Below are 26,193 nucleotides of genomic sequence, written 5' to 3' on the forward strand. Positions count from 1 at the left end.
GATTATAACATGTCAATGTAGTAGGGTTTTTTTGACAACAGCTCATTGATGGAGAGATCAGTTATAGATCAAAAGATGTGGACTGCAGTGACATATCTGTGTGGCATTCTTTCCCTTCCAAATGTGCACAAGACTCATGAAAAAAACGGAGTCTGGTCATGCTTTGGGACTACACATTGCGACAGTTTTTAAAGCCATCTATAAACTCTTGGACACTCCTTCCATGGAGAGGTGAATCTGTGTCTCCTTCCCTGGCATCTGGGTTCTCTGACTAGTTAACTACTAGAAGACAGTGGAAATGACGCCTTGGCATTTCCTAAGGCCAAACCTGAGAAGCTGTTATTTCCCACTCCTCTTGGGATGCCCCCTCTGGAAGCTAGTCACCATGTTTTAGGAAGCCTGTGGAGAGGTCTACATGGAGAGAACCGAGGTTCCCAGGCTCAGCCCAGTGAAGTGCCCAGCTAATAGCCAGCACGTGAGTGGACCACCTTGGAAGTGGATCTTTCAGCCCCAGGTGAGTAGCCCCAGCTGACTCTACATGGAGTGGAGCTGGGACTTCTGCATGCAGCCATGCTCAAATGGTAGGACCATGAGCACAAATGGTTGTTGTCATATTAAGCCACTATTTCTAGGGTGATCTGTTACACAGCAATAAAAAAACAACAAAAAAAACAACAACTGCATTCTCTCTTTCTTCTCACCTCATTTCTTCTTTAGTGAATGATTACCTTACCCCATTTCTGGTTGCAATCCCAATTTGGCAGTTTTAAAGTCTTTTGTTGTTGTTCTAGCCCTTAATATGTACCAGTCACTGTGCTTGTATTGCAATTAACCCTCTCAACAACCCTAGGAGGTAAGTGCTATTACTATGCCCATTTTATGGATAAATAAACTGACCTACAGGGAGGTCCAAGGTCACACAGGTGGGAATTAGAGCCAGGTTTCCAGAACCTGAGCTCTTAACTTCTATACTATATTAGCTCTCCTACGTGTCTGATAATAAGGAATAGTTAATGATATCTCGTTGTTTGCATTGCAGCCCTCGTCTCTATTGACATTCTTTTTGAAACTAATCCCTCTGTTTTATTTGTTGAGCTTTTTAGAAGGTATTTCTTTTTCATCATGAAAGGTCTACAAAATCCCAAGAACTTTTCTCAAATGTTACCAACCTCCCCTGAAGTACTGGCATGCACACAGAGAGAAAGGAGGAAATCTGGGGACAGGTCAGTCATTGTCATTTAAACTTTACATGTAAATGCTATATTCAGAATGTGACCAACGAAAACAGATAGAAGCCAGACATAATGATTAGTTGCCCAACACCCAAACCAATGGGCAACAATTTGAAAAGATAGAAAGAGCTGGGGGGTAAATTATGTTTCAAATGTCAAAGTCTGCCCTTTTAACTAAGATAATTTATGTTTTTATGAACTTTCATATGCTGCTTATCTTATTTTCAAAGACACAATTAATTTCACTGGGATTGGGCCTCAAACCAAAAGCATAGTGGACTCATGATCCTTAACGATATAGTCAAATAAAGACAAACACAAATTTACATAAAGAAATGTTCACGTAATAGGCGTTCGATTATTTTGTACCCCTAGAGAATTAAACACCACCCTCATTTTAGAGTAAGCTTAAACCAGTATAGAGGCAGAGACCAACAAAGAGTCAGGGAGGTTTGATATTTTTCTCTTGCTGGCCTTGACCTTGACTCTTTTCTTGCCCTTGGTTCAATTCTTTCCCCAACCGTACTTAGTCCTCCCTATTGGTAAAACCACTCTTACTCCTGACTCTCACCTATGCCCTAGTAGTTCAGGAAAAGTGGAATTCTGGTGAAAACACTACCCTGTTTCCCCGAAAATAAGACCTTGCCAGACAATCAGCTCTAATGCATCTTTTGGAGCAAAAGTTAATATAAGACCCAGTATTATATTATATTATATTATATTATATTATATTATATTATATTATATTATACCTGGTCTTATAGTAAAATAAGACCCGATATTGTATTGTATTGTATTGTATTGTATTGTATTGTATTGTATTGTATTGTATTGCATTATACCCAGTGTTATATTATTATATTATATTATATTATATTATATTATATTATATTATATTATATTATATTATACCCGGTCTTATATGATAGTAAAATAAGACCGGGTCTTATATTACTTTTTGCTCCAAAAGATGCATTAGAGCTGATTGTCTGGCTAGGTCTTATTTTCGGGGAAACACAGTAAGCACAAGCGGAACTAAATGAGGTCACAGTAAGGAACAAGAGGAACTAAATGTGTGGTTGGTAAAAGAAGATAAGGCATTTCTCTGGGGGCTGGAAAGGAACTGAATTCAGAAAAAGTAGGAAATGACCAGGTGATGCTATCTGTCATCTGCACAGAGAATATACACCCTATTCATATTTCAAAAACACCTTTTAGAGAAACTGTGGTAAAATATACATAACCAAGTCTACCATTTTAACCATTTTAAAATGTACAGTTCAGTGTCATTAAGTATATTCACATTGTTGTGCAACCATCACCACCATCTATCTACAGGGCATTTTTCATCTTGTAAAACTGAAACTCTGTCCCATTAAACAAGTAGCTGTCCATTCCCCCTCTCTCCAGGCCCTGGCAACCGCCCTTCTACTTTCTGTCTCTGAATCTGACTCTAGGTGGCTCATATAAGTGCAATCATACAGTATGAAAAGGCTTTAAAATGAACTTCACTTAAAATATTAATATAAATAATATGTTTGATAGAAAATAGGACCTTACAACTGGACAGAGTTGCAGATAATGTGGGGTAAAGAATGACACTCAGGGGTGGCTCACTTGAGTTAGAGCAGAGCCTGTGGCTGAAAACCAGAGAACAGGAGGATCTGGCATCTGAAAGAAAGTCTCATTTAAAGGGGAAGGAGGCAGCTACACTATGATGGGGAGGGAGATGAAAAGTCTCCTGCAGACTGATTTCCTTTTTATGGAGAAAAACATAGTATTTATTGGGAGAAAATAAAGAGGATACACTAAAACAGGCAGTAGAGTTTTCCTCTTTCAAAACAGAGGGTAGAAGAAGCCACATGCTGGCTGCATTCAAATGACACTTCCTTGCAGCTAAATGACCTATAATGATGTTTGGCCTGAAACAGCCAGCAGGACACCAGCTGCCAGCTTGGCCGTCCTCGTGGCTTACCCATCAGCAATGATTAGAACAAAAAGACCACTGGGCAGTGGAATAAGAAATACATTTTTAAAGGAAAGCAACTTAAATTCAAATACTTCTGGGTTTGAAATTGTAGTATACAAGAGTTTTTAGTGAGAAATTTGGGGTACGTGTAAGAGAAAGCAACTATTTAAGAAGCACAATTCAGTTCACTGGTTGCTAGTTACTGTACTCTAAATATTTTGACAAGCATTAGATAATCACATTCTAGAAACCATATTAAAAGTGTGTGTGTGTGTGTGTGTGTGTGTGTGTGTGTGTGTGTGTGTGTTGGTATCAAAAACCTGTGATGCGGGCATCAGAGCAGCAGCAGCAGTGACCATATGCGGCTGCTTGTAGAGTGTTTGGTGTGACATTTGACAGCTGTATAAACCAAGCAGGAGGAGGAGTGCCCAGAAAACACTTTCCGTTTAGGGGTGTTTCTTCAGGACTGAAAATCATCCACAATTTTTGCCTTCGCTTCTTCTAGGCATGTGCTTTGGGTAAACACTGAAACTCCTTATATTATATTAAATATTAGAACTGAGAATTAATCCATACCTACTTATTATAATATTTTAGTTTCTTACTGCTTAGTCCATAATACTTAGTTTTCATAGTAGCCACAAAATATATACGCTGTTGAATTTAATGAATCATTCCAAGAATTTGTGCAAGGACCAGAAGACCTGAAACAAGAAAAGTACTACACCTTTAACTGCTGCCCCTGGTACACACTTTCATTTTCTCTGGATACTGACTGACCATAAATGTGTGCTGCTCCATCCCTTAGCCCCACGCAAACCAACTGAGCAATTTTCCAAATCAAATTTGCACAAAATTTAAGGGAGAAGAGCAGAGTACTATAATTTTCAAGCTAGGCTTTAATAAGGTCACTATTGGCTTTCGCGATTTTAGGTGTTTCAGGCTTTCACTGCTTTCTCAAAAGGCAAAAGTCTAGAATTCAACATTTTGGGAGGAAAAATTTTCAAAAGAAAGCAAAACTAACTTAGGTCTTTCACTGAAAGTTCCCTTTGTTGACTGTCTCAAGTTGGCAAGCACTTCTGCTAAATGAAAGGGGAGGCATGTATGCCTTTTTCGTACTATTAATACAGATCCCTGTGGTTTAGGAGCCGGATGATTTTCTTTTCCTTCTAAAATTTATAACAAGAGACAGGGTCAAGATGAGTAACTAGACCAATACTAACTAGGTTAGCAAAGAGATATTAAATCAAAGACATTTTAACTACAAAATATGGGGAAATTTTTCATGCAGAAAAAATTCAGGCAATTGTTAAGTGACAGTGACGTTTTACCTAAATATCAATTTTGAAGCAATTTTAAAACATACGTTCCCTACTGCTGGATATACCCAAGCAGGGGCTGAAGGAATAAACAAGTGTGTGGACAAGCTCATCATCCTTGTCGGAATGTTTTCATAAAATGCTGCTGCTCCTTAGAATCAACTTTGAGTTTGGGACACAAAATGAGACGCTAGTACAAAGAAGAAGCATGTTTCCCTTGACAAGCTGAAAAACGTGGATTCAAAAACTCCTTCTGGAAATCATCTTTATAGTCTCATCCTGACACCCTCATTCTAAGCCAGTTACAGCTGGTTCTCAGGCCCCTCACATACAGCTCTTCAGTGGCACAATGCAAGACAGGACCTGGTTGCTTATGATGGGGCCAACTGTCACCATCCACATTCCCTTCTCAGGGCTAGTTTAAGAATGCACATTCTCCCGAGGCCCAGAGGCTTTGAACTCCAGGGGCAGTGAGGGAATTTGGTATCATTCGGACATACCATTCTGACCCTGGGTATTCCCACACTTTATAAAAAAGCCATGAGGTTCTCTGCTAAAGGAAAGTATCCTTTGGTAAATTCTGAAATTAATGATGTTAAAGTCCCAGAGATTAAAATATCCTGGCCTTGGAATGGAGTAGCCGGGACCTTTTCTGTTAGAGTCGTTAATGTGGACCGTGGTCTAGGGAGCATTGTAGCCCTGAGATGCACGCATGGTTCCACTTGCTAGGAGAGCAACATGGCTGCCCTGCCCATGGCACCAGGCCCATAGTGGAAACAGGGGAAGTGGAAGGGCATCCGGGAGAGGACCCGGGTGACGTTCATGACAGCTTTGTCTATAGCACACTGACCAGCTGGTCAGTGGAGACAGCCTGGTACAGGGGGGATAAGGTGATGCCATATGGAGAGATCAACTGGTCAACTGACTGGATTTGCTCCAGATTTCAACCAGTTATATGGTGCCAGGTAGACACTGCTTGAGAAACTGCAGAACATGATGAATTCACATGAATCTTTCTAGAACCATGGCAATGGGAAAATATAAAATTTAAATACCTAACATAAACGTATTCTCATCTACTTGTGTATATAGGAAGGGTAAGATTGTATTTTATCTACAGTACTCTCTAAGATATGATTACAAGATTTTAACCAGGCGTGATGGTTAGGTTTACCTAGTTATAAAGCACAGTTTCAACCTACAGACGGGAAAAGGAGCTGAGAGTCCTCTGCGCCCCACCGTGTTTGATTTAGAGATGTTGGACAGAACCTGGAATGCAACTTTTTGTTATTTACAGAGGCTGTCAAATATATTTTACCAGCTCTTAAGCCACCACGGTTGTTTATAGGTAGTTGGCAAATGTCCACGTGGAATTTTATCTAAGTCAGTAAAATTTACCAGCATCAAATCCAGCCAACGAAAATGCAGTTGATGAATGTATACAAGTCTACTTCATGACCTTGTGGAAAATGTACTGAGGTGCTATCCATTCCTTGGAGAAACTCTACCCAGACCATGGTTGCTTCTCCCCAGATGCAACCTCAAGTAAGAAAGCAAACTTAGTGGTATTAAATGCAAATCCTACAACTTTTAGCCGTTGTCTAAATCAATTCTATATGCAAAGAGAAAATATATCCTTCTGAATCTACTTCTGCTGAATTTATGGTCTCTCATGACCTTTGTCCTTCTCCATAATGTACAGTATTTTTTTGTGTTAGCTGTGGAAATGGTGGCTTTACTCTGTCATTTAAAAATCTAAGTGCCACTGGAACTTTCATACACGGCTGGTAAGAATAAAAAATGGTGCAGCCACCTTAGAAAGCAAATTCGCAGTTCCTCGAAATGTGAAACAGTTACCACATAACCCAGCAATTCCACTCCTAGGTATATACCCAACAGAAATGAAAACATATATGCACATAAAAACAAATACATAAATGTTTATAACAGCTTTATTCAAAATAGCGGAAAAGTAGTAACAGCCCAATCAGTCGCAGAAGACGACATAATGAATTGTCAGAATAGATAAATTTATAGAGATAGAACGTAAATTAAAATTTGCCTGAGGCTAGGAAATTTGGAGGGGAAATGAAGAGTGGGTGTGCAGTGATGAAAATGTTCTAAAATTGATTGTTGCATATACTAAAAAACCATTGAACTGTACATTTTAAATTAGTACATTTTATATGTGAATTATATCTCAATAAAACTTTTTAGAAGTATAAATGCCAGGAGAAAGAAGTTCTCCATCCTAGACCTGCAGCCATCCCCCATCTCACTCCCTGCTCTGTCCCTCTGTGGAACTGCCATTGGGCCACTCCCTCCAGCTTGTGCAGTTTCTGACAGGCTGTTTTGGGGACCTCACACATCCCCCCTTTGCCATCAGCCCAGTCACTCAGTGTTGGAAGCCCACCTTCAACTTAGCCACCAGCTTCCCACACCAAGCCTCTTATGGCAATTTCTCCATATGTTGTCTACCTTTGTTAATATGTAAGCCAAATTGGCTGGGTCTCGTTTGTTCATTCCTGAGGTAAAAATCTCTTTGGTGATGGTGGTGGTGGTGGTGGTGGTGGTGGTGGTGGTGGTGATGACGGTGATAGCTAATACAAATCACTAACTATATACTAAGCACTATTCTTACTACTAAGTATTAAAAACTTTTAACTATTATTGCTATTAATATATTCTATTTTAACTCATTTAATCCTCAGAATAATTCTATGAGGTAGGTACTCTTATGAACTGTATTTTATAGATGAGGCTTCTGAGAGGCACAGAGAGGCTATCATTTTTCAGAGTAACACAGCCAGCATGAAGTAGAGCCTGCATTGGAATCTAGGCAGAATGGCTCCAGAGCCTTAGGGGTTTATGCTGTTAAACACAACACTGTATTTCCTGGTCTTCTTTTCAGTTTCTTTACTGAAAGACCTTATGGGCCAGGAAGGTAACAAAAATGAGTGAAGAGGGCTGAGTGTGAGCTGATATGGACTGAGGTGAGTTGGGCAAGGCACTGCCTTCTAAAGAGGTGCTTCTATTCCATCCCAGATGAATGGAGTGGCTCATCCAGGAATGTGAGCCCAGTACTGCTGGAGCTTCCCTTTTTTTTCTTTTCAGAAAAAGTGGAAATCTAAATTTTTATGAGAAATCTTTTGATTTTCAAACATTGGCAGCTAATTCAAATGTTTTTAAAAAAAACAAACTGTGTGGGCCACATCCATGTAGACCAAACCGAGCAGATCAACAGAATTTAAATCAGAAACTACAAATTGGGAGCCAACAGGCCAAAATCAGAATGGATGGATGGATGAATGAATGAATGAATGAATGGTGAAACAATGATAAGTTGACGATTAAAAAGTAGTCTTCAACAGACAAGATTTGAAGATTGGTGGACTACTTCTTCACTCTCTTCCAACAATCTAAACATTCCTTAGAAAGCCATCCTGGGCTTGCTGTAAGGAGGTACAAAAGGCAAGACTGAGGTTGAGGGACTCAGGAGAGTAAAATGAGCCAGAGGCAGAACTGCAAGCAGCCAGGCATCCCAGGTACTGAAGACACAGTGACAGGAGATGGCAGAGCTACAGGAGGTGCTGGCTGGAGCTGCCCTCTGGGTGGGGTGGGGCAGGTAGGAGAACCCAGTGAGGTTGGGCTCAGAGGCTGCCATGTAGCTGGACAAGCTCCGAGAGACAGCGTTCAGAGGTGAATCTCTTTCTGGTCCCACAGCCTGATCTCACAAGCAGCCCCCGAAGGAGGTATTCATGTGCATATGGGGGTCAGGTGCATATGAGGCAGAGAAAGAGCAGGAGCTAGACTGCAGTTCAGCACTGAGGGAGAGGGCCCAGTGGGCCGCACAGGTAAGGCAATACTGATAGAAACAAACACAAGGGCGGCAAACTTGGAGACCACAGGGAGACTAGAGATCACAAACGAGGTGATCATTTCTTATGCTTCTGAGCAGTGGCTTGCAGGGAGGAGTATTTTGTCACTAATCAGATTTAGAATTGTTGGTACATGGCGCTATTCAAAAGCAGAGTGACTTCTAGTAGGCTTTGCTGTCTTTTCCATTGTTTTCTGCAATGAACTCTTATTCCTGCTCTCATGTGGGCAGGCCCACTCCCACCAGCCGCCTCTTGCTACCACTGAGGAAAGTCCTGAGGCTGCCCCGACCCCCTTCCCTGTCGTGGGGAGGGAGGGCATCTGGTGATGGTTCTGCTGGAGTGCCTCAATCCTGCACTGCCCAATCAGGGCACAATCCACTAGATTATTGCCTCTGCCAGGCGACAGCTCCTATCAGTTCAATTGCTCATGGAATCCATACCATCATTCCATGAAAGTACAATTCCAGAGCCAGATGAAGCCAGATGGAGTGCTGACAAGTAGATGTGTAAGTCAAGGACCAGCTTGCTTGTCATACATTTGTAGTGGACACTGGTGGCATTCTCCTGCACCCACTGGTGCACCCGTCGCCCAGCTCTGGGAGCGGTGTGACTGATGACTCACCTTGACCTTCTCCAGATAACTGCCCTTGGTTGGGGGACCAGGCACTCCACCTTTACCCTTCCCTCTTTAAGGGTTACGCCTTAATAAATCATGCACAATGCATGCTTGTTTCTGCTTCTAAGGAACCTGACCTAAGACCCTACTGCCACATTTAAATGTTTGCAATCATTGCCCATTTTTGAAGTGTTCCAGATGCTCCGCTGTCTCATGCCTGGCTCACCACAGCGGTCCTGGCCACACCACCTCCGCCTGTCTGCATGGGGCACCAGATTGAGGTTTCTAAAAGGTAGACAGCGCTGTGTCATTTCTCTGTTTAAGCCTTTCACTGGTGGCTTCAGGGTAAAATCTGCATTTCCCAGCAAAGCCTGTCTTGCTAAGCCCTCTCCTTACTCCCCCTGCCTCAGTTCTTGTAACCCACATCCAGTCACACAGATGCCCCAGACCGGCCCAAGCAGCTGTGCCATTTCACGTCTCTGACTGCCCAAGCTACTGCATTACCTGAAAGACCCCTGTTCTTTCATACTCTGCTCCCTTCTTCTGCTGGCTGACTCCTACTTATCCTTCAAAACCCAGTTCAGACACGTTCTCCTCTAGCAAGGCCTCTCTGAGCTTCCCCTCCCGCCTGCCTCTGACCCCTCACACTGGCTTCGGTGTCCTTCCTCAGAATACACTGGATTAGACATTTCAATTGTCCATGTAATCGTGATATCAGGTCTTAATCTCTGCATCCTCAGTATCCAACAGAGTGCCTGACACATAGTAGGCATTCAATAAAGATGTGTTGAATGAATAAATGCCAAATAAACAATCTACTCAAATGACACCTTCAATTCCCAAGGCGGCCTAGGATTACTAGAGAACATGTTGTGTGAAAAGCCATTCACATACTCACCCTTGTGAGTTCTGCTACCAAACGTTTTGGATTGAATGTAGCCGAAGGTGGTTTGGGTAGTTAAAAGCTGGTAAAAACCCATTAAGTAAAGTGCATAAAGTCTTGGGAAGGCACTGCCAGCTGCCAGAATGTTTGTAGGAAGAAAGTAGCATGCTTATCTTTTGAAATATTTTTTTAAATACAACATAATTATACACAATAACTCAGTGTAATAAACTGTTTAGCTGAAATGTTCATTCTGATTACAAATGAAGGGCATTATGTACAAAATAGCTCCGGAAAAGCCTCTAGGAAAGTTGGTAGATTTGTGGTTTAAGAACCAAGACTGATTCCTGCATTATAAGGCATATCATTTTTGCCAGTTTATTAAAACGTGTTCTCATAAGCCTGGTTTATGGTCCAAACAAAAAGTAATTTGTGGCGGGAAAGGAAAATATAAAGAAAAGGAAGGAAGGAAAGAAGGAAGGAAGGAAGGAAGGAAGGAAGGAAGGAAGGAAGGAAGGAAGGGAACGAAGGAAAGGACTAGGAAGTTAGCTGTTTCCTGCCACTTTGGTTTTCATCAAAATTGCTGTATTCACCCATTTAAAGCAAATAGCTATGTTTGGCCTCAAAATGCATAGAGTGAGTAAGTCTGACCAGGAGAGATGCACCTTTGTTAGGTGAATCTTGGGGCCCCTGAACAGACCACTTAATACTGAGGACTAGGTGAAGACAGGAAGGGTTGATGAGGGGGAGGGAGGAAGCACTGGGATAGAATTTTGGCAGAATGTTTTGGGGAAAATAAACATAATAGAAGAACAAGGAGCCAAGACTATATTTCACCCAAAATGCAAAAATCTGATAGTACCCATTGTTGGCAGTGATGTAGGAAAACAAATTTTCATGTACTGCAGGTGGGTATGTGAATGGGTAAAACCATTTTGGAAAACAATTTGACATTACACAGTAACATTGAACTTGTGCTCAACCTGTAATTCCACTTCTAGGTGTGTACCAAGGAGAAACTCTAAAACATGTGCCCCAGGCCATGTACAAGGATATACAACAGCAATGTTGGGCATAGCAAAAGAAAACAGTGAAAACAACCCATAGGTCCATTAGCAGTAGAGCAGATAAAAAAATTGTGGTATATCCATACACAGTAGATACTATAGCCATGAACTATATACTATATGCATTAACACAACTGAACACAAAAATATAATATTAAATGAAAAAAGCAAGTTACAAAAGAACTTACATATAGTATGATTTCATTTATGTAAAGATCAAATACTGGCAAAACTAAACAATGTGTTATTTAGGGGTACATACGTCTGTGTTAAAACTATTAAAATAAATCAAAGAAATGATTATCACACAATTCAGTATAGTGGTTGCAAAGTTACTGGAAATGTGTTATGCCTTAAAACAATTGTTCATTATATTATTTTGTTATTCTTTAATTTGTACAGATTATTATAAATTATTTTGTATATATTATTTGTAATTCTTAAGGAGTTGTTTTAAAAAAAAAAAGTACAAAGGGAGGGTGAGTCAGAAGCTCATGGGAAGGTGGGAGGGTGGGAGAAGAGGGTCACACATCAGCTGAACCAAGGCAATTGTTCCAGATCTAAATTTGGGGGTTTCACTCAAGGACAACATGGTACTAAAAAGAAAGGGTCCTAAAACTCACATTCATTGATCCCCCTTACTACAACAGGGTTCAGTTGCCCCTCTCTCTAACTGTAGCAGCTTGTACCCGCCTCCTTGGGCAGTGCTGCCTGCAAGTACTTGAACTTGCTTTGACCCCCATAGCATGCTGAAGTCCACAGTCTTTGCTCACTGTCCGGGCCTATGTCAAGGGACATCTAGTATTTGCCAGTTTACTGGCTGGATTAAAATCCAGCACCTACAAGTGTAGCCCATGTTTTCTGTTGCCGCCATGCCTTTGTACATGCTATTTCCCTGCCTGGAATGTCATCCTCACACCCCACCCCCATGGTGCCCTCTTAGGTAACCAGATGTCACCCCCATAGGAATGAGGACTTTCCCCAGCTCTACAGTCAGTTCTGTGCTCCCTCTTCTGGGCGTACGCAGGACCCTGTGTGTGCCTCTATTACAGAACTTAGCAAATGGTGTAATTAATTGATAATATGCCTCTTTCCCCATTAGACTCTAAGACCTTCAGAATCAGAACCTTTGGCTATTCTTTTTACCGTGGGTGACATTCAAAATATCAACCAATTGGGACTTCGCAGGCGGTACTCAATTAGAAAGAATATGAGGCTGGAACCCCATCCTGCAGGTGCCTCCCCCACCCAAATTGCTAGGTATTAACAACTTCGTTGCTGAATCATTGGGAGGTGAGGGGAAGGCAGGAGAGGGGCCAGGCAACTGAGATGGAGGGATGGGGGGTTACTCAGGACAGTATATATTTCCCAAGCAGCAGAGACGTATTCAATATTTTAACAACTGGTATGGCCATTATATCTCAATACCCACCAGCGCAATGTCCATCTTTGTTATATCCCTAGGGACAGAATGCATTGTGCCTGGTAATAGGTATTTCATAATATTTACTGAAACAAACAAGACGTATCTTAAATTACAACTGGAATTAACTCTTTTCCCAACAAGAAGGAGGGGGAATCTGAGATGTGGCTTCCATAGTCACTGTCTTTTGTCTTTCTTGCCTCCATTTCCCCCTTCATCTAAAAACAGAGACTGGATAAAGGATGGGCATGAGATTCAAGTTGGTCCATAAGCCTCCACCCTGACACTTCTGCTTAAATACCCCCAACCCCTCTAGCCCCTCCACCCACCCCTGTTGCCAATAGTATTTGGAATTTCTGGCACCTGTCTTGCCCCCATGAAGAGGAGCCTGCTACGAAAGAAACCTGCAGAAAACCAAGATAAGGGGAGGGCCCGGATCCTGCAACCAAAACCCCGGGACCCAGCCATGCCTGAAGATTCACCTTGCACCTTTCAGTTAAATGACCCAATAAATTCCCTTTCTTGCTTATGATAGTTTGAGCTGGGTTTTTTTGGTGTGTTTTTGTTGTTGTTGTTATTGTTTTGTTTTGTTTTCCTTTGCAACTACAAGTTCAGTCTAACTCAGCTAGAAAGATAACCTTCCATTAGGAAAAATACAAATCTGAGTTTTTATATATGTGAGTATCTCTTAACTTTTCCCATCCTATGACATTTGGTAGTGCATTTTAGTAACTCACCTTTCACCAAGTAGAACATTTGATAGATTTATAAATGAGGGAAAGTCCAGGGTGTTCGTGACAGGATAGGCATGGATGGGAATAACCAAAGTATCATCACCCTGAAATTGATGGGAAAACAGTCAAGTTGACCATACTGAAGATTATAATTTTTAAAAATGGACTTGTAGATACTTAATTTCCTATTTTGTTTTCTATCATTAAAAAATATTTCCCCAAAAAGAAAAAAAAAAAATTTCCTTAAGAAGCCTGAGTGCTTAAATACACCATTTCAAATACTGAGTTTCCTTTGCTATAAACAAAGTGTAAGAAAATGTAAATACATTTCATTGACATTATATTCACTATTATCCAGGAACGCTAAAGGTAATGACGCCTTCATGTAGACAGGAAGACAGCAGTGTGTTTGTTTCTATTTCAGAAAGTTATAGGGAAATAGTTTCTATTTCAGAAAGTTATAGGTTGTTAGTGGCCTGAGAGAAAGAGAAACCAGCACAGAATCAGCGGATCCAGACTCCTGGTTAGTACACAGTGAGCTGGAAGGGGGCGGAGGGCCGCTTCCAGTCCTGCATAATGTATGACCTTGTGCATGACCTTTAACCTCTCCAGGCCTGTTTCTTCCTTTGCCAAAGGGGAAAACTCTGCCTTTCCTTAAAGGTGCTTTTGAGAATGAAAGCAGGTGACGGCCTTAAAAGGTGAAAAGTACTTCATAAATGCAAGGTATTACTAGCATTCCTATTAGGTAGCAGGAAACGCGCTGGGGCACTCTGTATCACTCCTGGCCTGGGGATTTTTGTTCTTGGTAAACAGAATATGCCTCCTGAAAGAAGCTATATTCTGGTTTCGTTTTTGTTTTGTTTTTCCTTTTTAAAAATGGAAACTTGTTTGTTACTAAAGCATACTCTACTGTTATAGTTTTGAAAAATTAAATTTAGTTCACCTTAAGGCTTCTCAACTTTTACAAGAGTTGGGGCTGGAATGTAGAGCAGAGGCAAGGGTGAAAGTGACCGTTTTAAGAGAAGGATTGACAGCATGTGGAGGGGACTCTGGCTGGAGGCCAAAGGATGAGTTAGGTGACCTAGAAAAGGCTCCTAAGAACTCACACAGCACAGCCATCTGGGGTCAGGCCCACAGGCTCCCACCGCCCTGCAGACCCCCAGGGCTGCCTCTGCGGACATTCCCACACAGGATACCATTCAGTCTTCAGTGTTTAAAAACACATCTGTGGAGTGTTGCTAATTTTTTAACCTAGCACTTAAAAGAGTGTGTTAAAGTTATTTGAAAAGCCTTCACCAACTCCCACAGGTGATAAATGAGGTTTTTAGGCCAGGGCAGGAGGGAAACATGCAGCAAACAGTGTCTCCCGGCTCTGCCCCAGTTCTCGGCAGCCTAGCGCATTACCAACTGGGACCCACGTCACTGGACAAGGACTCTCGAGCCACTCAGACAGGCTGAACAAGGAACACCAGGGGTTGGGCTGAGAAACTTCATATTGGTCATTCCATCTCTCTTTCTTCTTCCCTTGAGGATATTAGTTTTGACACCACTCCCTACCCCCAAAAACATGATTTTAAGAAACTTACCTTACAGTGAACACGGATGCAATCATAATAGTATCGCCACTCGTCTGGTGAGAATGTAGTGGTGACTGTAAGGGACAAGCCGGGGACAAGGCGGTGCTCCTAGAAGAAAAGTGGGCTCTTGTTGGCACAGAGCACGCAGAGAGCAGGACTGTGGCGACAACACTCGACACCCCCATCGCAAGCTGACCCAGGACACCGAAAAGCACAACCCCACAAAGAACACCAGGGGACAACAGGCCATCAAACAACGTTTACTGGGGCGGCCGGTTGGCTCAGTGGTTAGAGTGTAGTGCTCATAACACCCAGGTCGCTGGTTCGATTCCCACATGGGCCAGTGAGCTGAGCCCTCCACAACTAGATTGAAAACAATGACTTGACATGGAACTGATGGGTCCTGGAAAAACACACTGTTCCCCAAAATTCCCCGCCCCCCCAAAAAAAAAATGTTTACCTTTTTTACATACTTGATCTGAAAGTATTTGGTTTGTGGGGGTAAAATATGAACATGTATGTCTTCATTGGAAATGTTGACCAGACGCTAGGGGAGAAAAAGAAGCATTCAGAATAAACACACTATTTTATCTATTTGCATATTCATTTCCTCATGTATTTATACCTCATGTTGTTCCAAAAGGGATTTGAGAAGACACAATGTATTTTTTAACTTTTTTAAAGATTCAAATTCTATCACATGCCATTTAAAGAATGATAAAATAAACACGACCAACACCATTTAAAGAATAATAAGTATGCCCATGCGCCTTCCAAGCCTCGAAGTCCTTAGAGCCGGACCCCACCCGTGTCCCGGAAGGCCCATATCCTCCTGCCCAGTCCTGACCGGCTACCCTGGTGCCTTATTGTTGAACTCAGCTTAGTCCTGTGATTCAACTAAGCTGAGAAGCCAGCCACCCACCAACTCCCACAGTTTCTCTAATTACTTGCCACTGGTCCTGGACCCCGAGACACTTAGGCAGTCAAAAATAGGAAAAAGAGCGTGGGTAGGGCAGCCTCCAATCCATCCTTGGGGCAAATTAAACAACTCAAGGTCAGGAGTTTTCTGATGGTGATAGGAGGCCATCCCTGTGAGGCAGGACAACGGGCTGGATAAATTAACTGGGTCTCTGAGTAGAGGTGTTTTTCCTTCCTCTGCCTGAGAGGGGAGCAAGAACTTTGGGTTCCGGGGATCCAGACTTCACCTGGGCCAGGGGGTTAAGAGTCCTTTGGTTTCCAAAGTCTCGGTTAGAGGCTGGGCTTGTCACTGGGCCCACTGCCTGAGGCCTCGCATTCATCAAAGCCCGAAATTAGACTTCAGAAATTATTTCCTGATGAGGTTACACTGGTGTTTGCATTTGTTAAAAGTTCTCATTTGTCACCTGTGAACATTCTTAAAGTACCACAATTTTTGTGACCCTGTTTTGGCATATCTTCTCTTTTTTTAAATATGTTAAACACCTTAAAAAAAAAATAAACATAGTTACCAAGGCATTCTTGACCTCCAAGGGGCCACGCACAGGAGCGGCCTTGGTGAAAGTGTGAGCTGCTGGGGCCCTACCCTTGACAGCTTTTGGTCCTTCCAAGAGAGACCGGAACGGCAGGTATGCTGGGACCCAGGATGCTGGGACCCAGGATGCCGGCAGCCATTGCTCAACACACCCGGAGCCCTGAGTGGTGGGACCTGCCCAGCGATGGAGAGGTAGCCACACAGCCCCAGGTCTTGGAAGCCTTCACAAAAAGCTCTGTCCCCATGCTTGTCATGGAAGGAGCACTGTTAAAGGAGTGTTTAGAAGGTATACTTTCAATTAATAATACAAGTTTATTTGAAAAGCTAACAAAACATGAGTAACTCAATGTTACCCTTGAGGATTGCCTAATATCCTACTCTGTCTTCCAAGTTTGGGGGTCAGTAGATGTCCCCACTCCCTCCATGACCTCTGTTCCCCTGGGGGTTGACCTTCCCCTGGCCCTGTGGGTCCTCATGACTTTGCTAATACCTCCACAGGGCACCCCATTCAGCCCTTGCTTCAGTTTTGCAGAACTGTCCCCTGCACACAAACAAACAAAAACCCACCCAACCAATGGGTTTAACAGCTTTTACTCAAGATGTATGGGGATTTCCCAAGTGTTGCCCATCGCTCTCTCCCTCTCCCTTCAATCTCTGCAGCTTACAGTCTCCCTGCGGCTTACAGACCCCCCTCTCCCTGAGGGGTCAGGAGAGTCCAGTCTTCCCCATCCACAGGGGAGAGCAAATCCGGCTTTCCTTGGGGTCGGGTCAGTAGGGGCTAACCTTTAACCCCAAGCACTTATCATAGAATTTTCCCAAACACAATGTTTTAGACTCCAAGTTGGAGTCTTTTAACACCTCCCTTCAGTGGCACAGCTTCTCGGAGAAGGTTAATACTTAACCCCAGTGATAGGGGGACAAAATTCAAGTAGCCCTGTAAGTTCTTTGCAGTGTTTTTATCTTAAAATACATGTTGGTCTTGCATTTTACTCTAAAATTTTCCTCTACAATGTGTTGCTCCAAAATGAGAGAGTAAAAGTGATGGTTCAGAAAGATGCACTGTGTTTACACTGGGGCTTCACCTCTCCCCACCCTCACACACTGAGGAGAGGCGACCGGGATGCATGGTCCCAGTTCTGAGACCCAAGATCTTGGGGGAGGGGAGCCTCTAAAGTCTGCACTATTATTGCAGAAAGCCTGAAGAAACTGCTAACTTATGTAAGATAAGGCTGTATAGGCTAACAACTTTGTTTTGGGCTGGCAACAACAACAACATGGGTTTTCTCATGGGGAAAAATGATTAATTAGGTACTTAACAAATATAGTTTCCCTAGGGGGGCAGCCAGTTATCTCAGTTGGTTAGAGCGTGAGCTCTGAACAATAAGGTTTTGGTTCCATCCCCACATGGGCCACTGTGAGCTGCGCCCTCCACAACTAAATTGAAACAACTACTTGACTTGGAGCTGATGGGTCCTGGAAAAACACACTTAAAATAAATAAAAGTTCAAAAAAAAACACACAAAAAAACACCAAATATAGTTTCCCAGACAAAACCTTGCTGCAGAGGGAAAAAGAATTTAAGAGGTCTTGGTTTTGAAAAAACTGGACACAATTATTTCAAATTTTAAAGCAAATTGAAACATTGATTTCAAAATGAATCCAAGTAAAAGGCTTTCAGTCCTTTAAACAGATATGGCTCATTCCCAAATGTTAATGAACAATTTATCCTGGTTTTCAATCGACATTCAGTTATTCCATTATTGAATAATTTGCATAGTTTCCTGTAGTGAAACTAAGATAAAAGCAGAGTTGGATTTTTCCTCCTTGTTTGGCAACAATCTCAAGGTAATTGCCTTCAGCTTCCGCTTAACTTTGCTGATGGAAACAGGAGGCTGGCTCTCCCAGTAGCTCCCAGAATGTTATTAAGATGAAATCATTTTGTACTTTTATCTATTTGTTTGTTTTAATGTCTGATAGAAGCAGTATGATTATTTAGACTTTACCCTGTATTTATTTGGAATTACTGAGTTTCTGCCACATCACTCACTTCCAATTGTGGACCCTGAGAAAGAAGACGCCTACCAAGAAGGGCTCCTGGTGGTTAACTGGGCACAAGTTTAAAAATAGAGCCTAGCAGTCATTTCTAAACAGGCCTCTCATGCAAACTGCACTTCAGGGAGAAGCCTGAACTGCCTGTCTCCCACGCTGAACTGCCTGCCTGTACTATGTTCCTACCACCTGAATCAGACCTTACAAAGGAGTCCCTGGATTGTATTTCAACCAATAGCACAGGCTTTTCCTGTTCAATCGGAGCTATGCAGCTATATGCCCATTAGCTTCTATACCAACCAATCAGAGCAGTTCCAACTGACCAATCAGAACAGTGCCTTTTGGATCAATCAAACTGTGAGGATTTTGGAGGGACCAGGGCCAGGGACTTCTCTCTATATAAGTCAGCTACCCTCTGGCTCAAGAATCACACTTTCTTTTTCCACTGAAGACAGAAGACTGTGTTCTCCTGGCTGGAGCTGAAACACTGACGAATTCTCACTGGACCAGACAAGAACAGAGCAGAGCAGACCAGACTGACAACAAAGCAGGGCAGAGGGGAACATAGCAGCGCAGAGCAGAATGGACTGAAGCAGAGCAGAGCAGCCTCTCCCCAAGGCAGCCTCACTCCAAGGTCACCTCACAGCCATGCTGTTGCACAGCCATGCTGCTTCATAATAGAGCTGTAACATTATTGAGTTGTTCCGTAGCTATGCTGTTGTTACGGCCTTGCTGTATCACAATTGAGCTGTTTGCACTGAATAAAGATTCCTGCTTCACTGTATCCCAAACTGGGAATTCCGGTTGGCATTGAATTGGCACCAATGACCACTGGTTGACACAATAAAGTGAGTTCAATATCTTCACAAGTGTATAGTGAGTGCTGTCTGTGTGTTAGGCACTGTGCTATACAAAAGACAGAGATAGCCTCTGTTCTTCAGAATGAAGCTTTTACCTCCATTCAAAAACCCTACAATCCAGGTAAACCAGATTTCACTCTGGTTTCCAAATATGCTGCATGCTTGCTTAGCCTGAACATCTCAGCATGACTTGCTCTATGCCAAGAATGTCTTATCCCCACTTCTCACTTTGCTTTTGGACTATCTCAAATGGCTTCTCCTCCACAAGCCTTTTTTATATCATGACCAGTAAGCTAATGAAAAGCTTCTCATAATCATTAGTCATGAAGGAAGTGAAAGTGAAACAAAAGTGAATTGAATGGTGGCCTGAAAAAAATACGTCCTGGAACCTGTGAATGTGACCTTATTTGGGAAAAGGGTCATTGCAGATGTGATTAAGGACCTCTAGATGACATCATCTTGGGTTACCCAGATGGGCCTTAAATCCAATAACAAGAGTCCTTTTAAGAGACAGAAAAGAAGACAGGGAATCAGAGGACAAGGCCATGTGAAGATGGAAGTTGAGATTGGAGTCTTGCAACCACAAGACTAAGAACACTGGAAACCACCATAAGCTGGAAGAGGCAAGGAAAGCTTCTTCCCAAGAGCTTTGGAGGCAGCATGGCACTACTGACTCCTTGATTTTGGACTCTGGTAACCAGAAGAATTTTCTGTTCTTTTAGGCCCCTAAATTTGTGATAATTTGTTACGACAGCCACAGAAAACTAATATTTTACTCCTTGATATATATCCAAGAGGACTGAAAATATATCCATACAAAAGCATGTACACAAATGTTCATAACAGCATTATTCCTAATAACCACAAAGTGGAGACCCAAATGTCCATCAATGGATGGATGAATGGATAAACAAAATGTGGTGCATCCATACAATAGAATATTGCTCAGCGATAAAAAGGAATAAAGTATTGATGCATGCTACAAATTGAATGAACCTGGAAAACTATGCTAAATGAAAAAATCTAGTCACAAAAGACCACATGTACTATGATTCCATTTATACGCAATGTCCAGAATAGGGAAATCTATACCGATAAAAAGTAGACTGTGGTTGCCTAGGGTGGGGGTGACGTGGGTGGGGGAATGAGGAGAAGGAGGGGGCTGCAGATGGGTAGTGAATTGTTTATTCATTATAAACAATGACTATTTATGAATGATTATTTTAGATCTATCCTACCATAATCTAGACAGCAAACCTAATAACCAGGAAAAGTAAGCTCCAAAATGTATTATTAATCTTGGTCCTTGATGCCGTGTTCTAAGAAATGTGTCCATTTAGGTTGATGGGTGAAGTTCCGAGTCAGTTTTATATCCTAACCCTTCTCCTGAGAGGAAACACTTGGCACCTGACAGGTTCCTCTCTTGATCTGTCCTCTCTCTACCCACTTCAGTGCATAGGGGCTCATAAAAACTGCACTCTCTTTTCATTAGGAACTGCCTGATACAACCCAACCTCACTTCCTGAGAAGATTTACCGTTTTTCTCAGTTTCCTCTAGTGATTCTCTTCACTCTGAGCAGTCTAACACAATAGTCAGAATTCTATCTTAAAATGGTCCACTTTAAGACATGGTTTCTGAGAATGCACTACATCTAAAAGTAGAGACCCTCATGGTGGCTGAGGACAGGGCCAGAGGGTGACACCACATACAAAGCCAGCATCTCAGAGGGCTCATGTGAAGAGAACCCACCTCTGCCCACTCTGACACATGAGCAGAGGCCAGTTTGGCTCAGATCTGGGGCCCCGTTGGAGGTATTCTGATTTCTCAGTGTGACTTTAGGGGATAGTGCTAAGGTCATTGAGGTTGCAGAGCTGATTAAACGCTCAGGTCCCTTTTATCATGGGAGTTAGGAGTGCTGTATCACCCACAACCCACTCCTGTCTGAACATCCAGGTCAATAAAGGGGACCCAGCAAGGACTGGCCCTTGGGGTGGCTCTGTGGCGGTGCAGTCGTTGCAGGCTTCAGCTCCGGTGCAGCCCATCCTTCCACCTCTCCCTTCTGAAGCCTGTTCAGTGGAGTTGACCCCTGCCATCCCAGATCTGCCCAGTGCCTCTCTAACCAGAATGACTGATTTAGGCATGGCTAACTGACCAGGGCACGTGAAACAGAACCCTCGCTGGAGCCTCTTAGGAAAGGGACACCCCTTTCCCTGGTGGCGTGTAGGCATGGAGCAAGAGTGCACTGGCCTGCAGGACAGCAACCTAAGAATCCGTCTATCTCCATCACTTAGTAGCTCAGGTTCTTGAGCCAACTATTTAACCTTTTGGAATCTGTGTTTCCATATATAAGTAGAGTAATATTACAACGACCACAGGGCTAGTGTAAGGACAAAACTGAATTACATGAGACACAGCACAGTTCCCAGCCCCTAAGAGTCATTCAGCAACGACACCTGGCTGGAAAGAGTGCTGGGAGGAGCCTCAGGCAACGGGGAAGTAACTTTCCAAGGACACTGGTGCAACTTGAAAATTTTTCATCCTCAAACTACCTTTCTGGCCCAACTTATACCTGTACTTATGCTGTTCTTTAGATAAATGAGTAATATAAATGCAGAAAATTCCTGTCTTTCATTCTGATGATGAATTATCCCACTTAAAAAGTACCTACCAGAGTCTGTTGGTGTTGCTTTTCTACTTGATAGCCTCCAAAATGCAGTATGCCAGGCTTTGCTTGTATGACCTTATTCTTCAGAAGTTTTGTATAAACCTCTATAAAAACAATGTAGATAAGTACATCATGAGATGAGACATGAAAGAAAATATTAAATGAAAGAAGATCCTATTAGCATGGGCTCCTTTTCCTTTAGGATATTTTAAGCAATATGAAAGTTTCAGAGGATATAGCTGTCAGCAAGATTAATGGTCTGTTCCAAATGAACTATACTGCCTCTCCCTCTGTTTCTACACATCATTTGGGAGATAGTATCATCACAATCCAATTCAAGTGTACTGTTTATTACCTATTAAAAGAATTTGCTCTTCACATTTTGTACAAGTCTTCATAACGAAACACAAGCTCATAAAGCTCACATACCCTGCCTTTGTATATTGTGCTCTCTTATTATGTAATGAATGCCCACTTCAAAGATTCTACACACTAAGCGTTGAATTTTATTACTGCATTTTTAACTGTTTGATTTGACTTCCTTTGACTAGAATTACAACGTGATATAATCTTAAAGCTCTGAATAATTATCGCTCTGGACAGTAAAGTCTCAAACTGTTATTATTGTAACATGAATGTCTTTTGCTTTTCCAGTTTTGAGAACAAGATTAAAACAACTGAGCTCACAAAAGTGTCCAGGGCTACAAAACTTCTCCCAGCTCTTCATATAAGCATGAGCTGAGACGTGTGGAGAAGGCACTGAGAACCCACTGCACAACTGTTTCCATGCCTCCAGCCTTATGCCAGGCATGCGTTTGTAACCCTCACCCCAACCCTCTGAGGTTGGTATTATATCCATTTTGCAGATGAGGGAGCTGAGACTCAACAAGATTAAGCAACTTGCCCACAGCTGGTAATTAAAAATCAAGCCCAGGTCTGTCTGATTCCAACCACCAAACTACCTCCTCAATATGAATGCATTGTCTAGTTTCTTAAATGATCCCCTTTCAACTTTGGCTCTACCCCAGTCCTGTGAGCCATAGACACACTTACCCATCCCTTCACCCACTGTGATTCTAGCATACCTCTGAAGTGGGTATGAAATGTTGGTGTTGTGACTCCTCACCAGGTGAGCTGTCGCCATCATCAGCTTTGAAGGGCTGGAATGGGGTTAGGATAGCGTTTCAGGGGGACTGACCATCTCTTTAGTTATTTGGTAATTTTTTAAGTATTGAAATTAACATTATTTGTTTTTTTTAATGCTGAAGCATTTTTTTTGTTTTGTTTTTAGGGGCACAAAATAGATGTAAACAAGCATTTTTCTGTTAATGCCCAGAAATAGTCAAGTATACTAATTTGCCCTCAACAAGTTCTATCGTGACAAAAGAGCCACACCAAAATACTACACTTCCAGCCTTTGTGATGGGCCTTGAAAGATGAGTGGGAAGCAACCTAGTGCGATGGTAGAGAGCGGGACATGGGGCTACGACAGCTGAACACCAACTCTCCACTTAGTTGTGCCACCTTGGGGAATTCACTTAACCTCTCTGAGTCTCAGCTTCCCCACCAGTAAGATGGAAATAGAACGCTGATGTCGTGTGGGTTACGAGAAAATAATGCAGGCAATAGATTAGCCTTTTACATAACAGCTATAGAATTTACCAGGCTGTAAGGACAGAGCCAGGAGTGCAGTTTCCAGGCTCTTGGCCTCACGTGGAAAGGTGCTGGCTCGGGTAGTAAATGGCCATCAACTGTGATTGCATGGCCATCAGCTGTGGTTAGTTGGCTGTCAGCTGTAACCAGTGAGCCATTGGCCACTAATATAACTGCTGTGGCTACGCTAGCAGCAAATGGGGGCTAGCAAGAAGACGGTGGCTGAGCTAGCAATAGTGGATTGCAGTTAGCATGGCGGATTGCAGATCATGTGGCTCCTGCTTCCTGTGTCTCCAACCCAGCCACCAGCGAGAATATAGTGGTATGACTCCCGTATCTATGGCTCCGTGGATGTTCCTTTTTGAACCATATCCTGCGTTCTTGTGTGGGGAGCGGGACCAGAGACCCCGCATGACACCTTGCATGACACAGGCTTTCCAGGCTGAGGGACGTGCATGGAAAGGGGCAAGAAGGTATAAATTGCATGTGGTTTTGAAGGAGCAGGAGTTGGGGCTGGAATTGGGGATGAGATCAGCTCAACAGCAAAAGGGGACAAATACCAAACAAAGGAGTTGTAACTATTCTGTATATAAGGGGGACTGCTGAGATTATTCCAGTAGGATAGGGACAGGAGCTGGCCAGGATTCTACAAAAGAAACTGAATGGGGTGTGAAGGGTGGTCTGGAGGACAATGTGGCCAGGATGGAAAGCAGGACGGCAGTCTGGTGACTTGCTAAGGATGAGGAACAAGGCAGGGGGGCAGACAGGAAAGATATCTGAGAATGTGGGAGCAACAGAACTTGGTTACTAATTCACACCTCAAAAATCTCTCAGCTTGGATGGCACTAAATAGAACCATTGTTCTTAATAAAAACTATTATGAGCCTTTAAAACAATATAGATAAATCAGCAGCAAAAGTTCCACTCTGCTTTCTGGACTTTGGATCCTCTGGGAAGATGTGAGTTGTGAAGCAAATCTGTTTCTAATCACTTACTTGATTCTAGGAGGTGATTAGGCACTTCTCGTCTTTTTGGGGGCTCCTCTACTAGGCTCTTCAAAAGGAGGGGTGATACGTTATTAAACGGTTCTTCAGCATTCTTTAGATCTCTGCTGGGGGTTTTCACTGCTGCCATTTTATCATGAAAAATAGAGTCTTCTTTTTAGAGCCAAAGGTCATCTCCTGGGAAGAAAACAGTAGCAGTATAATCATCCATGAGAAACCACGCACATTTTTTTTTCTCAGTACTTGACAAATGTACCTCTTGCCACTGCATGGTTTATTGTGGCTCAGGCCCTTCCTGCCTCTAGTCTCTCTGATGGCCACCCATTCCCACACACGGCTGTCCCATTAATCTCCTTGCATCACACTTCACAACCCAATACCATGCCATTGCTCAATACCCTTTCGTGGCCCTTGGTTCTCCTCAAGAGCTTTTCCCAAAATGTCGTCCTGAGATGCTTCTTGAGCTATGAGTAGGGGCATGGAAAGAAGAAAATAAAGGCTCTCACAGTTGAATAAATTTGGAAAATGATGAAGTAAACAATTTAAACAGGCGTCTTCATTCTGAGATTTCTCCAAATCAGTATCTTAGATGTATGTGACCACAAAACCCTTTAACATTTTGAGACATTATTTATAGGACACTGTGATTTATGAGCCATCTTCCTGGGTCCCTCTGGGGGGATGGGGAGACCTCCTCCCAGGGTGACTGGGTCTGTCCTACGAGCTCTTTCCTAGGACAGAGGGTCCCAGTTTGTGTCATACCCTTTATCTGACTTGCCTTCCCTCAACACAGTCATTTTAACTTCCCCCTTCTTCATAAAGTCCACACTGATCCCACCACCCTTTTAACATTCTTTAGCAATTACTGCCTCTTCTACTCATTTGGTGTTAGCAATTTATTGACTTGTAATGGCACTTTACAAATCCCACACATCTTTATATCTTCCCCAGCTAAGTCTCTTAATTTGGAGCCCTTGTACAGGCTGGGGGTCTGCTCTGTGAAGACCCTGAAATTGAATGTAAGCTCACTTGTGGATCTTTATGTGTGTGTTTTTTTAAGAAGGCTCATAGCTTTAGATTCCAAAAAAAGTCTATAGCATCAAGCAAAATAAAGTGACCACACTGAAAAAGGTGCTTAACCACTTTCTGAAAGAAGTTTCTCTTTTCCCCTCACCTCCCACTCCTCTCCCTAGCATGGCTGAAGACTCCCCATCCACAGTGCAGCCTCCCCCTCAAAGGCTTTGTCCCTTCAACCCCTACCCCAAGTTCACTCTCCAGCCGGCTTTCCCTCAATTCCCTGCCCTTCTTCAGGCAGGTACAATAGTTAAACCATTCTCACGTGCGCTCCTCTTCCAGTTCACTCACCCCCAGGGTGAACTTGTCTGCCTTTTCACACATCCCACATTCTTGGTCCCTTCGCCCCATCCTCTACCCGGCAGGTCCTCCCATCCTTGCCAAACGCCTGCTCCCTCAGCACCCCTTTACTCCATCCCCTGCTAAGGGTAGGGGTCGACCCCCAAACTCACGCACCACCCGCACCCCATTAACCCTCTAAGCCTGACCTCTCCTCCTACCCGGGCCCAGTCTGACTTGCGGCTGGACACCCGCCCGGGGTTCAGGCTGCCTCAGTAGCTTGGCGGCAGCCAAGGGAGCCACCTCGGCCTCAGGTCCCAGGTCGCTCACACTGGAGCTGGTTCCCGGGCCGGAATCTGCGGGCGCCCGCTCCAGCTTGGAGCGTCGCCATGACGACGCA

General features: G+C 43.0%; 1 protein-coding gene across 2 annotated transcripts in view; it reads right to left on the reverse strand.

Moving 5' to 3' along the window:
- Positions 1-26,186, reverse strand: part of CFAP221 (cilia and flagella associated protein 221) — a 104,693-nt gene extending 78,507 nt beyond the window's left edge. The window contains exons 1-6 of one of the 2 annotated variants that reach the window (XM_074335277.2): positions 26,015-26,186; positions 24,432-24,617; positions 21,787-21,887; positions 15,159-15,245; positions 14,708-14,806; positions 13,125-13,225 (exon numbers count right to left, since the gene is read on the reverse strand). In XM_074335277.2, coding sequence (XP_074191378.2) covers positions 13,125-13,225; positions 14,708-14,806; positions 15,159-15,245; positions 21,787-21,887; positions 24,432-24,570 — 527 coding nt within the window. In that variant the 5' untranslated portion in view covers positions 24,571-24,617; positions 26,015-26,186. Of the gene's footprint in view, positions 1-13,124; positions 13,226-14,707; positions 14,807-15,158; positions 15,246-21,786; positions 21,888-24,431; positions 24,618-26,002 lie in introns of both variants that reach the window. The other variant, XM_074335274.2, reaches the window with a different exon arrangement.
- Between the last annotated feature and the right edge of the window lie 7 nt (positions 26,187-26,193).

This window comes from Rhinolophus sinicus, chromosome 17 (assembly GCF_057876585.1).
Source record: "Rhinolophus sinicus isolate RSI-liver-muscle chromosome 17, RSI-T2T, whole genome shotgun sequence".
NCBI classification, from domain to species: domain Eukaryota; kingdom Metazoa; phylum Chordata; class Mammalia; order Chiroptera; family Rhinolophidae; genus Rhinolophus; species Rhinolophus sinicus.